The sequence below is a fragment of the Triturus cristatus genome, chromosome 2_2 (genome assembly GCF_964204655.1).
Source record: "Triturus cristatus chromosome 2_2, aTriCri1.1, whole genome shotgun sequence".
In the NCBI taxonomy this organism is placed as follows: Eukaryota; Metazoa; Chordata; class Amphibia; order Caudata; family Salamandridae; genus Triturus; species Triturus cristatus.
The window spans coordinates 118,952,214-118,966,924 of NC_140582.1; the positions used below are offsets into that span (position 1 = coordinate 118,952,214).

The 14,711-nt window shown below is 45.3% G+C and overlaps 1 protein-coding gene across 1 annotated transcript in view; it reads right to left on the reverse strand.

Annotated features, from left to right (window-relative positions):
* Nucleotides 1–14,711, reverse strand: part of TBC1D2 (TBC1 domain family member 2) — a 416,182-nt gene that overhangs the window by 105,813 nt on the left and 295,658 nt on the right. The window contains exon 10 of the mRNA XM_085641125.1: nucleotides 11,081–11,557. Within this exon, the coding sequence (XP_085497251.1) occupies nucleotides 11,081–11,557 (477 nt within the window). The remainder of the gene's footprint in view (nucleotides 1–11,080; nucleotides 11,558–14,711) is intronic.

Here is a 14,711-nt window from a genome sequence, read left to right on the forward strand (position 1 = left end):
ACCCATACAGCCACTTACACACTCGGTCACTCACTCATACAGTCATTCAGATACCCACTCACTTACCCATACAGTCACTATACACCCAGTTACCCACCCATACAGCCACTGACACAGCCACTCCCTCACCAATACAGCCACTCACACACCATCTCACTCGCCCACACAGCTACTCACACACCCACTTATACACCTATATAGCAACTAACACACCAGTACAAGGACACATACACTCACACAGCAACTCACATAATATATGTTAGAAGTACGATTAGTTAGTAGTGGTGCCACTAGTATACTAATTTAACTGTTATAGTAGGTTAGTATATATGTGTAACACCCATAAACTCTTATAAACACTTGATGATGTCATGAGTGATGTCATGAGTGATGTCACGAGAGATGTCACTGACCATGTCATGGGTGATATAATATGTAAGGTCATAAGCAGTGTATTGTAGGGGCAGAAGTTATAGTTAGCTCAGGTAACTATAACTGCTGAATTTCACTGGTTTTATACTAGTGAAATCTGAGTCTAACTATAACGTCCCTGTAACCTTTTGGTTTTTCAGTGAATATATATATATAGTTATAGTTAGGTCAGATGTTCCATTGGAAAATAGTTTTTGTGTTTCTAATAACTATGGCTCCATTTGACAAATCTCCACAAAATCTTTCAAAAGGGTGTTACTTTTTGACTAGCTTGCGCATGGAAAGTTCCGGGGTGATCTGTCAAGAGGGGTCAGAGGAAAAAGGGGCGGGGTTCCAAAATGCATAATCCACGTACAATTTCGATAGACTTCTTTAAGAAGGGCTACAACAAAACCTGCTGAATGGAATTACACTGAATTTGGCAGGAGGCTGGAACTTGGTACACAGAATGTGCTTTTTATGATTTGGTGTAAATCCATTCAGCAGTTTTTGAGAAATTAAGGTTATAATATAATTGTATATCTGAACAGTTGGGTATGCTAAGCTCTCTTGGTTTGTCATGAGTGATGTAATATGTGAGGTCATAAGCAGTGCATGGTGGGGATGCAAGTTCTAGTTGAATTTCTGAGTTTTTTTCCAGTTCAAAATGTTAATGTTGTCACTGACATATTCACCTAGCAAAAATGTTGCTATAACCTTTGATTTTGTTCAGTGAATACTGGCGGTCGCCCGTGGGTATTTATAGTTAAGACCTAGTTTCCAAAGGAAAATTTTATATTTTGCTAATACCTTTGGCGCTGTTTGACGAATCTGCACAACATTTTCAATACAATTGTACCAGTCACTGCAGCTGCTATCGGGAAAGTTTCGGGGTCATTCATCAAGCTGGGACCGAGAAAAAAAAGGCATCCAAAAATGCATTTTTCCCATGCAATTTCCAATAGGGATTTTAGACACGATTACAGTCCGCACCGCTGAACGGAATTTGGTAGAGAGCTAGATCTTGGTACAGAAAGATCTCTATTTGTAATTTGGTGTAAATACGTTCAGTAGTTTTTAAGTAATTAAAAAATATATATATATTTAGAAACGTGGAGGGTCTGTGGATCCTGGGTGAAACATTCCCCAGAGGCCCAACCAATATTGAAAAGGGGGAACTGGGATGCATGGCCCCCTCCCTGATTACAGCTACGGAGACCCCACCCCCAGGTCCTGGCCACAATAACAAAGGGGAGGAGGCCACATCCCCGCTCCTCAAGAGCTATTAATGGTCCAGGGAATCCATCCCCCAGGGACAAATCCTGGTATGTTTGGAGTGGCCACCCCTGGTGCAAATCGGTTTCCCTGCCCGGACTGTCGCGGCCAGGGAAACCCTTGTTTGCTCATCCTTGGCGGGAGCAATTTCAAAACTACTGCGAAGCGAGAGAAAATACAAAGTCCATACTCAGCTGGTGGAAGCTTGAAAAATACTGCGGGCAGGGAAAGAGATCTGAATATCGCTACCGCCCATTGGAAGCAGCATTTTTATCTGCTCCCTGTGAATGGGCGCAATGCAGCAAAAAAACAGAAGGATCGTTTTAAGATGCTGAAAATGAAACATGGAAGATGCAGACACCTTTAGAGTCAGAACAAGACAAGAATCATACTTGAACCTCAAACTGTGGTCAAAGGAAGTCCTAACTAGTCCAAAATATATTCATTCAGTTTGAGACATTCCTGATTCAAATAATGCCCTCTACCATTAACTTTTAAGTGAAGCAAAGAAATGTTTGTTGTCTGCATACATACTGAAGATAAAGCCACAACAGTGGATGAATCTAGCCAGAGGCACCATGTAAATTATGAAAGGGTGAGGGCACAATTCTGACCCCAGTAGCACTCCAAAAGTCAGTAGATAAAAATAAGATTGGGTGAAGGGCAGATAAACTGCTTGGATGGAACAGTCAAGAAAGAATGATGCCATAACTGAATCCAGCTGGAAATACCCGTGCACTGAGGCAAATCACAATAACAGAATGATCAGCAGAGTTAAACGGTGCCAATAGTTGTAACAAGCTCAGGGAACTGACACAGCCTCAATCAGCCTTTGTCTTGAGGCTGTCCAGGGCTTAGGTGCCTAATTACAATGATATTTAAAATCAAAAAACATATATGTGTCAGGATTTTTGGTTAGGGGGGAAAATAGCACCCAGGCGAGTAATCATAAACTCAAACAAGTTTTTATTAAGAATTGGATAAAACTTTAAAAACAAATAAAAAATGTCCCCCTTTGGAAGTAGCTTTCTACTCATTGGTGTACGGGGTAAAATTCCTGGATTACTTTTTCCCTGAGTCACATTCTTCCCTGCATAATTTCTGGAGATTTCCCCTCCCTGAGTCTCACCCCACTCATGAATGTGAGGGTATATGAATAGGCATCCCATGTGGACCCACTGTCCTGATAGATTTAAGGACACAGCTCTGCTACTTAATCTCACACCAGCAAAGGAGACTTGGGACACGGCTGTCTTCTAGGATGTCACACTAGGGATTATGGAACAGTCCTCTACAGAAGCCCAGCAACACAAACATATTTCTGTTGGGCTCAGTGATTAGAAACAGGGCACAGGCCCTCATTCCTGCCTACTTAGTAAACTGAGAGCAAAGAAAATACTCTACACTTTAAAGCAGCTTCCTCTTCCCATGTGTCCTGACTGGCATTTATCCAGAAAAGTGTTGGCTCTCTTGCAGCCGACATTGATTCCAGGGTGTCTGGCTAGTAAGAAAAAAATCACAAAAAAATGAATCCTTTCTCCTCCAAAATATTTAGCAGAGTATCACAAAAGTTAGTAAAATTCAGAGAAGAATTTAACTTTCACAATACAAGTTTGTTATTCATTTTTAAGGCATACAGGGTTAGCCACAGTTGTCTTGTCCTTTACTATTTCTATTCTGTTTATAAATACAGTCAACTTTCTTAATCCAGGAAAGCCAGTCAATAAGACCCACATTCTCTCATCCCCCATAACATATCACTAAGAAAGTCAAACATCACAATTTGTTTTTAGTGCTTCATTGTGTTTCACTCCACTATTCAAGCATTTGGGTGGGCCGGTCTAGATGTCACCCTCTGCAGCAGCCTTGAAATTCTTGACACTATTAATCTAAGTTATCAAAATGTATGGCTTTACATGGTTCTCAAGTGAATCTATAAAAGAAACTAGGGTTGGAGAACTGTGGCTATGTAGAACATTTACTTCACTATAACAGCGTTTTTTATAGTTTTACATGTTTTGGATTAGAATACTCAGCAGTACATAAAAACAAGCAATAGCCATGACAATAGATCTCGCCTGTGGGACAGCTAGTATTGGCTTAGCCAGAAGGGTGGGTAACGGAGTAGGTAGTGGGTGGGTGATTGTGGATACATGGGTAGGGGTGCAATGGTTGGATAATGAAACAGTTCAATCAATCAATCAATCATAGTATTTGTAAAGTGCACTACATACCTGTGAGGGTCTCAAGGTGCTGAGGGGAGGTGGGTGCTGCTACTGCTTGAAGAGCCAGGTCTTGAGAAGTCTTCTGAAGGTGAGCAGGTCCCGGGTCTGCCGTAGGTGGGTAGGGAGGGTGTTCCAGGTCTTGGCGGCGAGGAAGGAGAAGGATCTTCTGCCGGCGGTCGTTCGTTGGATGCGGGGGACAGCGGCGAGGGCGAGTCTGGCTGAGCGGAGCTGGTGAGTGGGGGTGTAGAAGCTGAATCGGTCGTTGAGGTATGCTGGTCCGGTGTTGTGGAGGGCCTTGTGGGCGTGGGTGAGTAGCTTGAAGGTGATCCTCTTTTCGACGGGGAGCCAGTGTACATCTCTCAGGTGGGGGGTGATGTGGCTGCGGCGAGGGACGTTGAGGGTCAGTCGGGCGGAGGCATTTTGGATACGTTGCAGTCGTCGCAGGTGTTTGGTCTGGATACCTGCGTAGAGTGCATTGCCATAGTCCAACCTGCTGCTGACGAGGGCCTGGGTCACCGTTCTTCTTGTTTCGGTGGGGATCCACTTCTAGATCCTGCGGAGCATGCAGAGGGTGTTGTAGCAGAAGGAGGAGATGGCGCTGACCTGCTTCGGCATGGAGAGGGAGGAGTCGAGGATGATACCCAGGTTGCGTGTGTGGTCCATGAGTGTCGGTGCTGTTCCTAGGGTGGTCGGCCACCAAGAGTCGTCCCAAGCTGAGGGGGTGGAACCGAGGATGAGGACCTCTGTCTTGTCCAAGTTCAGCTTCAGTCGGCTGTTCCTCATCCATTCTGTGACGGCCTTCATTCCCTCGTGGAGGTTGGTTTTGGCGGTGTGTGGGTCCTTGGTGAGGGAGAGGATCAGCTGGGTGTCGTCAGCATAGGAGATGATGCTGAGGTCGTACTGGCAGGCGACGTGGGCGAGAGGGGCCATGTAGATGTTGAACAGCGTCGGGCTGAGGGAGGATCCTTGGGATATGCTGCAGATGATGACGGTGGCTTTGGAGCGGAAGGGGGGAGGCGGACGCTCTGGGTTCTGCCGGAGAGGAAAGATGTGGTCCATTCCTGGGCCTTCTCTTGGATTTCGGCTTCTTGGAGGCGTGATTTTAGTGTGCGGTGGCAGACCGTGTCGAAGGCGGCTGACAGGTCCAGGAGGATGAGGGACGATGTTTCGCCGTTGTCCAGCTGGGCCCTTATGTCATCTGTGGCGGCGATGAGGGCTGTCTCAGTGCTGTGGTTTCTCCGGAATCCGGACTGGGACAGGTCCAGGATGTTGTTGTTTTCGAGGTATTGGGTCAGTTGCATGTTGACGATTTTCTCGATCACCTTTGCCGGGAACGGGAGCAGGGAGAGGGGCCGGAGGTTTTTGAGGTCCTTGGGGTCCGCCTTGGGTTTCTTGAGGAGGGTGTTGATCTCGGCGTGCTTCTAGCTCTTCAGGAATGTGGCTGTCTCGAAGGAGGTTTGATCACTTTCCGAAGTTAAGGTGCGATGGCTGCGTCGGTTTGTTGAATATGTGGTGAGGACAGGGGTCTGACGGTGATCCTGAGTGGATGGAGTTCATGGTCTTGCGGGTTTTGTCGTCATTGATGTTGGCCCTAGAGGTCATGCTGTGGATGCGGGTAGGGTATGCGGGTGCGGTGGGGTCTGGAGTTGTCGGGGTGGTCGGTGTGTTGAAGCTGTTGTGGATGTCGGTGATCTTGTGGTGGAAGAAGGTAGCCAGCGAGTCGCAGAGTGCTTGTGAGGGCGGGATGTCATTGGCGTTGGCGCTGGGGTTGGAGAGTTCTTTCACGATGCTGAAGAGCTCTTTGCTGTCGTGTGCGTTGTTGTCCAGGCGGGTTTTGAAGGCAGTTAAAAAAAAAACACCACGCTTCCTTGGAAGACAGAGCCAGTCATACATATGACCTCTGTCTTTGAATGCATAGCAAATGTGGCCAGATGAGAAGATTTAAATGTTCTTTTGCAGAAAGCAAGCACTAGTGGAAGAATACAGTAAATAGGTTATGCTCCACCAGAGGAAGAAATGCAAGCTGGATAGGTTAAAACAAATAATGCCAGAAAAAGAGAGCAATTGATGGAATGCATTCCCAGGGAGGCTTTCAGAATGTCCCCAAGAAGTTGTTAGCAAACCAGACAGCTGCGCTGTCTGTTAGGCATCGACCTAAAAAATACTGTATTATTTAAATTTATATGAGGGTGGTTCAGAGCCTATGTAATAAGAGAGAAATTACATATGTATCATTATGTGGATGTATTTGGAGTATGATGACTGGGTCTCTAAATTCAGAAAGGTTATGAATGTATTATCATCATGTGGCTCGAGAATGTTTGTAAGGAAATAAAAGGTAGATTGTGGCATTACCTCTGTCAAGTGTAATGAAATTATTGCCTTAGTTAAAATCATGATGTATATATGGACATCTTGGGGAACCACTACAGATTTTTTTTTTTTTTTAGAGTTTTATATAGCGCGAACTAGACCCGAAGTTATCGGGTAGCAGAGCGCCTTACATAGCACCAGTTTCGTTACACATGGACACATTCATTTTTGTTAGGCACGGGGAGATTAAGTGATTTGTCCAGAATCACAGGATGTTGAGCGTCGTTGCCGAGACTCGAACCTGGTTCCCCAGCTTCGATATCAACCATTCTAGCCGTAGGGCTACATCCTCTCCCCTATTATTGTTGCAGAGAAAAGATCTCTTCCTTTTGTTTTTTAAAAGTAATGTTCACAACAGTGGATGGCAATAAATCAAGGAAATTGTGGAAAAGTATATTGTATAATTGAAGGCAAATGTCTTACCCACAGAGCTCTATAAGTCTGGGAACTTCTTAGAAGTTCTATAAGGTTGAGCCTGTTTAGACATCAACTGAAATTTGTAAATACAGCCCAACTTTTTCTACATTACAGTGTCCAGTAAACCGGTATTTAAAGGCCCACATTTAACTGTTCCTCTTTTACTCTCACCAGAATGTTCACTAAGGTGGCACAGCTCCTCCTTCTCTTGCAGCTGTGGAAGGTGTGTGGGCCTGAGAGGGGTTCCTGTTGTGCGCCTCTACGCGAGCTTGAGCGCAAACCCTGCACCAGGGTAGAGGTGGCCATGTTGCCTGTGGGAGCAAGGAGGCTGCAGCTGTAACTGAGGGGGAGGGGCTCAGGAAATGAACAGCCCAGGAAGCATGCACTCTGAATCTCCCCAAGTGATACATGCCTGAGGGAGGGAGCAAGCAGCACCGAAGCAGCATTAAGTAACACCTCTACAGAAGGTTGAGCGCAAGCCCTGCACCGGCTTAAGGAGGACATGTTGCCGGCAGGAAGCACCACAAAGGCACACAGATGTGGATGTCTGCTTTGGCCTCAGGGGCACTGGAGAGTGCACAAAGAACATGGGAGCCTGCAAGGAGGTCCCTGCTTGTGCCCCAGAGGAACGGTGGAGTGTGTACTCAATCGCAACTGACCCTGGCAGAGACAGTGAAAACAAGTCCCTAAGCAGAAAGTAGAAAGTGGAAGCAGACAAGTCCTGCGGCAATAGTGCAGAGCCCACAAAGTACAATCAGCAGATCATTCTGCAGCGTCGACCTAGACAGAGGTAGGGCTAAGCTGACTCTGTAGCACTGCTTGTTTTAGTCCTCTGACTTGTACATCCAGACAGGAGTGTTTGGGTATGGTGTCTGCCCGTTCATTCTGTTGTTCTCCAGTTGTCCAGACGAGGTACTAGTGTGTGCAAGCCAGTAGTCACAATTACTCTTCTTGTGCATGGAGTCCTAACAAACCTCTGCTGCTTCTATTCTCCTTTCAACGACGCAGAGAAGTAGCTTTTGTTATCTGCCTTACCAAGTAATGAGTAGAAAAGGGCTTTCCCTTGTTATATTGACCGAAGCCGTAAATAGTTGAATTTGCCCTGATGAAATCTTTAGTCATTTTCAAATAATATTCAAGCAACCTCCAGGCATCCTCAGTGTGCCAAATATGTTATGCTGTTCTAGTAGGATTTGGTAAATATTCGCTCAAGTGGCATTCTGATGACTCCTATGGCATCAGGGAGGGATTGTTACTGAACAAAACTTTATAGTGTAAAAAGCACATATATGACTCATTGTTAGTCAACGTCGGTCTTCCTTAATTGTATTCGGCTGTCATTTTCATAAGTACAAAGCAGTTTTCCATTGCACACACACACATTATGTCTGATTCAGACATAAGCCCAAAGGTTGCACTCATTTGTTTGTCTAGCACCGTTTTCAGCTCTGCATCACATTAGCATTGGCAATTTGGGAAATGCTCAGATGCAGCGGCGTAGCGTGGGTTGCCAGCGTCTAGAGCTAAATTTTAAAAGAAGGTATCGCGCCCCCTAACCCATGGACCGTTAGCTCAGGAAGTGCTAACGGTCGACCAGTTAGGGGCGCAATACTTTCTTTTAAAATGTTGTGCTGTCCCCACTTGACAAACAGCAATGCTTCATAACAATTGTTGTCCGGGGATGTGACACCTGTCATAGGCCTTGACAAGTGTATTTTATTTGTTCTTCCACCTATGAAGCACTTGCTGCATGGATGGAACCAGGTACAATTAATCCTCCCATCATCCCTACACCCGTTTCCAGAGAATGTTTAGCTACTCCTGAAAGGGTCTCATCTGCAATATGCCACCACTTGTTCAGTGGAAAGCCTTATAAAGTGTGACTATTATTTCTGAGCTTTTGTACGAATAGCCTCATGAGCCTTAGATGCAATTAATTCTTCGCTTTCGCTCCGAAACTCCCTGACTCAGTCACTGCGTACCATCCAGTTCCTCAATTCACCATTCTGTTCCATCTGATATGTTTTCCTACATAAAGGAAAACACATGTTCTTTGGCACAAGGGATTTTGTTGATAGTTCATGAGAAGAACTACTGCTGATGGTGTAATAGATGTTCACATTACCCTTCTACTGATCCCATGTAATCAAAAAAGTGCTTCGATATTACCAGGTCTTGTGTTTTGCATTATTTCCTACATAAAGGACCTGGTTACTAGCCTCTGACCAGGCTTCTGCTTGCTTTGTTGTAGACTGTTGGATGGTCGGAGACCTCCAAAATGTTCCTCTTTTTTTCAATAGGTGACTACTGTCCCCTTGGCCTGGCCAGAACACTACTGAGATGTGGTAGCACTTGATCCTTAGTCGTGGGGATGCCTTTTTACCTGCACCCCCAAAGTGGAGAGACTGTCTACTGGTGCTCCCTGTTAAACTCTGAGGTCTTTCATGACTGGGTCGCCTTAATTGCTCCCAAAGATTAACAGGTACATGTAAGGGGGTCCTTGGTCGTGTGAGGTGGTGTGGTAGACTTCAAAGGTTTATTGGTATGCTTCCTCACCCCCTCTCCCGTTTCCTATAGTAGCCATAGTAAGCTTAGTGTACATATAGGATTTTATATTTGCATCTGCTCAATGGAGCAGGAAGGCTCTTTAAGTTCATATTCTCTGAATCAAGACAAGTCCAGCAAGACAGCCTGGAAGCTGAGAGATGAGACCTGAACAAAGGAAAGCGGATGAGGGTGGAGCCATGGTAACACACCTTTAAATAGGAGAGGGGCCGCCTGCCTATCCCGCAAACCCTGTTACCCGATGTACCAAGGATAAAGGCAATGAGCAAAAGCCCCTAATTGGTTGATGCTGTCTGAAACTATACAAATAGCAGTGGACATTATGGGAGCTTGTCTGGCGCCCCCTAGGAAACCAGAGTGACGGCGCACCTTCTTGTAACTGGTTTCCATAGAGAGGGACGGCACCTATAGAGAAGGTTCCTCGTCATTAACCTGTGGACCTTAATTAAAAGAATAGTAGAGGTATTGATACCGTGTTTACTTAACAGAAATACATTTTAATTTATTTACTTAAAGTTATGAAACTGACTGAGAGCAGTCAATTTACTGTATGTTAACCATGTGCAAATGTATTTAACGTTCTGGCTGAGACCTTATGCTACTCTGATTTCATCTAGTGGGGAAGAAGGATAAAACAGAGCACGGGATATAACCTTGTCACTAAAAATGATTCGAACCGTGGGGAAAAAAACGTTTTTATTGTAGTTTTTGACAAACCTGCAAGTTCGTAGGCGTCTAAGAATGTGCGTGACCTGTTTTGCAGCTCTGAAAATTCATATCTGAAAACGATCAGTAGAGAGCCATCGCCTTTAATTTAACAGTACTACTATAGATAGTGAATTTTAAGGCCTTCCCAAGAGTAGACAGTCCACATCGAATATTTTACTGTGATGGGAAATGTATTTGAAAGCCTGCAAAGCATCAGATGAAACATTTTTTTGCGATGGAAAATATATTCGAAAGTATTCGCTGAAACATTTGAACTCTAGCCTGAATCAATAGTGCTTATTGTAAGGCCTGTTCAAGCAACACAATTAGTGTTTCAGTGACTCCACTCTAAAGCATCTTAGAATCCGGCAATGTGGGTAGAAGACTTCCAGGCGCCGCGAGCCACGTGTTCAGGGCAGACGCAGAAAACTGAATTGTGGGCAGATACTTTTAAGGATGTAGGAGCAGTTGTAGGACTCAGCTTTTCAGTGAAAGGGGAGAGGAATACATATTTGAGCTCAACGCCAATTGTACATAAATATTAAATCTTTTGTACGAATAGTCTCAAATCTTTTAAGGTCAAAGATTTAAAAAACAAAAAAAAATCCGCAAATATGTAGTTAAGAAGCCTTCAGGAAAAATGCTAAAGATAAAGGGCCAGATCACAAAGGTAAAATGAGACGAAAGTCTAACTTTACGACTTTTGGTATTCACAAAGGGCATTTACTACTCGTAAATGCCCTTTGTGAATACCAAAAGACGTAAAGTTAGACTTTAGTCTCAGTTTACCTTTGTGAATCGGGCCCAAAGGTCTTTACCGCAGCCCATCACTAGACAAGGATTCATCCGTGGCCCGTGCAGGTAAGAGCAGTGGGGGTTGTGGGGGTGGGGCCGGGTGGGGAGGGATTTCAACAGACGATGAGGAGGAGAAATTAACTAAATAATTAATTTTCCCATATCATTGTCTGTCGAAATACCCCTCACCCGGCCCCACAGCTCTTACCTGCACGGGCCGCGGCTGCATGGATTTACATTAAAAAACACACATATCACAAACTGTGAAACAAAGTTCTAAAGCGCATGCAATGTCTAACTGAGCCAAGTACCTGTTTAACCCCTGACAGTAGCCAATGGTGGGGTTGTGCCATGAAAACGCAAGCAGCACCCGCCGTAGCTTCTGAATGTACTGAGATGTGGGTACGGAGAAGTGCCTGTTGTTGGTCAAAGTTCTGTGAAGGTCCAGCTCTATCTGCCTTGAGGCTGGATTCTCCTTGTCCTCACACTTCTTCAGGAGATTCTCGTAGAGGTTGGAATTTTGTGACATTGGTACCCGACGACTGACTATCCATTTCCATACATCCTGCCGGTACTCCACAGGGATTCCCATCCGGATTAGATTCTTCAGCTCCACAGAGGGAGCTAGCTCACTAATGCTGTTCCACCTCATATGTAAAGGCTTTTCTACAATCTCATGGTTCAGAAGATTATTGGATTTTATTCCCAGTGCTTGGATTTTGGCCAGAAGTTTCTGATGCTCAAAGTTATATTCAGGAATGGTCAGGAATCCATATTCGTCGTACTTCCTGTAAAGTGGAAAAAACAGAGCTGAAATTATTTTATAATCTTTTCAGTGCCTGAAACTGGCATGCTAGTAGAACTTCACCATTGATTTTCATTGATATGCAGAATGGCACATTATAAGTGAAATGAACATGTTACTTACCTTTGGTAATGCTCTGCGTGATGGATACTCTATCCTACTGCAAACTTTTCACCTATAGAATGTCCTCAGGCATCAGAGGGGATCCGAAACATATTTCAGCATAGCCCTGCACACTGGTAGCTGAAGTTGTGCGGCTCTGTGTCGACCCAGCTCTGCCCTGAAGTGGCAGATGGAAATAGAGGTAGGCGCCACCTAAGCATGGCGATGTGTTTCTTTCTTTCTGCACAGCGTCCACGCCTTCAGATGCAGAGCGCAAAGAACATTTGTTTGCACCAGGGTGCAGATCTGTAGATTGGGACCTGTTTAGATGGAAATTAGTCCATTCCATAGAACATGGAGGGAGGGCGGTGAGGATCCTATGATTAGATAGAGTATCTAAGAGAAAGAGCATTACCAAAGGTAAGTAACTCATTCTGAAGGATACTTCCAACTGCATATTCCTCACCTCTAGAACAGACACCAAAGCAGTACCTCCCCCGGCCTTTTGAATGACTCAGACCAAAAAATCCTGCTGGACCATTCAGCCAACGTATCCTTTTCAGGGGACATGGCTGTTAAGGCAGTAGTGTTTTGCAAACGTGTGCACTGATGCCCACGAGCAGCTTGACAAACATCCTGGACAGACACTCTGCGTGCAATCACAGTATTAGCAGCCTTGGCTTTGATAGAGTGACCCCTCAATCTTGGCCTACGCGTAGCAGATGTTGATGTAGAGTACTATTCACCTGGACAGTGTCCTCTTCTGCATTGCCTTGCCTTTCTTTGACCCAGAGAACCCCACAAAGAGCTGATCGTTCACCCTAAGGTCTTTGGTGAGATAAATCTAAAAGATCAGCACTCTTTTTCGGTCCAAATAATGGAATCTCTTCTCCTCCTTCGAGGGGTGAGGAGGAGCACAGAATATCAGAAGTGGGATAGACTGGCTAATAAGAAAGGGAGTCACAACCTTCAGTAGAAAGGCCACTGTAGGCCGCAGCACCAATTTGCCCTGAATGTGGTGTAGGAAGGCTGCACTAAAAGAGCTTGAAGCTTACCTATGCAATGAGCTGAAGTAACCTCAAAGAGGAACACTGTCTTCAGGGTCAGGAGATGCAGGGGACTGCTGTGCAATGGTTCAAATGGAGTACACATAAGGAAAGTAAGGACAAGATTAACGTCGTACTCAGGCATGATGAAAGGCTTTGTGGTGAACATGTGGGACAAACTTTGAGGAAACATATCATCGGTTGATTTGAGCAAGGACAGATGGTCAGGCAACCTCAGAAAGACCAAAAGACTTTAACAGTGTCCACAGCAAGTCTTTGCTGGGCCAAAGACAAAACAAAAAGCAACAAATCCAACAGTTTGGCTAATAATGGGCCGCATCATGGATTTCACACAAAACCACAAACCTGTTCCACTGGCTGTTGTAACCAGATTTTGCAGAAGGATGCCTGGCAGCGCAGATGACATTCACTACTTCGGAATGTATATAGAATGCAGCCAACTGTCAACGCTCAATCTTGACGCATGGAGGTGCACATTGCACAGGCCTGTGGGTAAGACCCTGCCATGCTGCTGTGACAGATGATCCTCCTGAATTTAGCAGCCTGATTACAGGACCAATTTCATTCCCAAAACCAGAGCCACTAGGATGACTTGGGCACAGTCATTCTTGATCTTCATCAGAACTTGGGGCAGGAGAGGTAGTGGCAGGAGTCCCGTGCTGCACTCTCTGCTGAATGCGCTTCTGAGACAGAGCCTTCTTGGGAAGTACAACATGTCGAAGTGTTGTCACTGTCAGTTCTCTGCAGTGTCGAAGGGATCAACTCAGGGTTCTTCCCTTTATTTGAAGACACCGGGAGGGGCCTGTTGTTGGGGTGTTGGGCCTTGACGCTGTCTGTAACCCCTAACAATGCCTCAAAAGCACAAAATTACTGTTGATACTGCCTTGGTGATGTGGAACGGGGGGAGTGCATAGAAGCTCTACTTTCATTAAAGTGCTTGAGGGTAGAGTCGCCCTTCTCGCCAATTAGGCAAGACCAATCAAAAGGCATAGCCATTAGTGATACCTAAATGTCACCTAAGAATTATTAGTCTAAAAAGAACTGAGCTTAACCCTGCTGATGGAAGCCTGTACTACCAGGTCTCCGGGAGTAGGGTGTTGCCTAAGGAAAGAAGGGTCTCCCTGAGCAGGACTGTGATGATGTGTCACCTGCCTGCTTACTGGTGGACAAAAGCAGGGTTTGTTTCAAGTGCCCACAAGGGTGTAGGTTACAACCTTGTTGAAAAGGCAGTAAGGGCTCCAATGGGGACTGGCTGGGCTGTAACATCACAAAGAGGATGTGTGTTTTTATCTCAATGGATAGTAACTATAGATCCAAACCTTCTGCCACTCATCTGATGACCACGACAAATTAAGCAGATTCATCCAAGGAAGGGCCAAGACCAGCCCCATGTCAGAGGAAGTATCAAGTCCACTGGCCTCTTGTTGGTCTCACTAAAAATTGTCATCATAGTGAGGGACAAACTAATGTCCACTATCACCATTATCACCAAAAGGTGCTTGGCTCTGGTCAGAGTCTTATCTGAGCAGCTGGGGGAGCACTGGAGGGCTGCTCCTCAATAAGGATAGTGTTTTGTCAGCATCACAATGTACTAGAGCCACACATCACAATTAGAACTGTGCAGGACTGCGGCTTTGGCCAAGGTCGAGACGGATGCGGTTCAGAATAGGACGGTATAATGGAATCAACTTCCTTCTTCGGCATCAGTGGCATTGGTGATGGTGTTGACGCAGATTAAACCAGCAAGGATTGTGGTGTAGGGTGTTGAGTCCGCTCCAAAGTGGGTTCAGGAGGCACAGACGGCACTGATGATGTACCCGGCAACAGTAACCTGACCAAGGCATCAACGGATTTGTGGTACCCAAAAGCACACCAGAAGCAGTCAGTAGGGTGCCAAAGATGTGGACAATGGTATACTTAAATGTTTAAATCTGTTATGGCATAGCTGATGGACCTCGGAAATCGGGA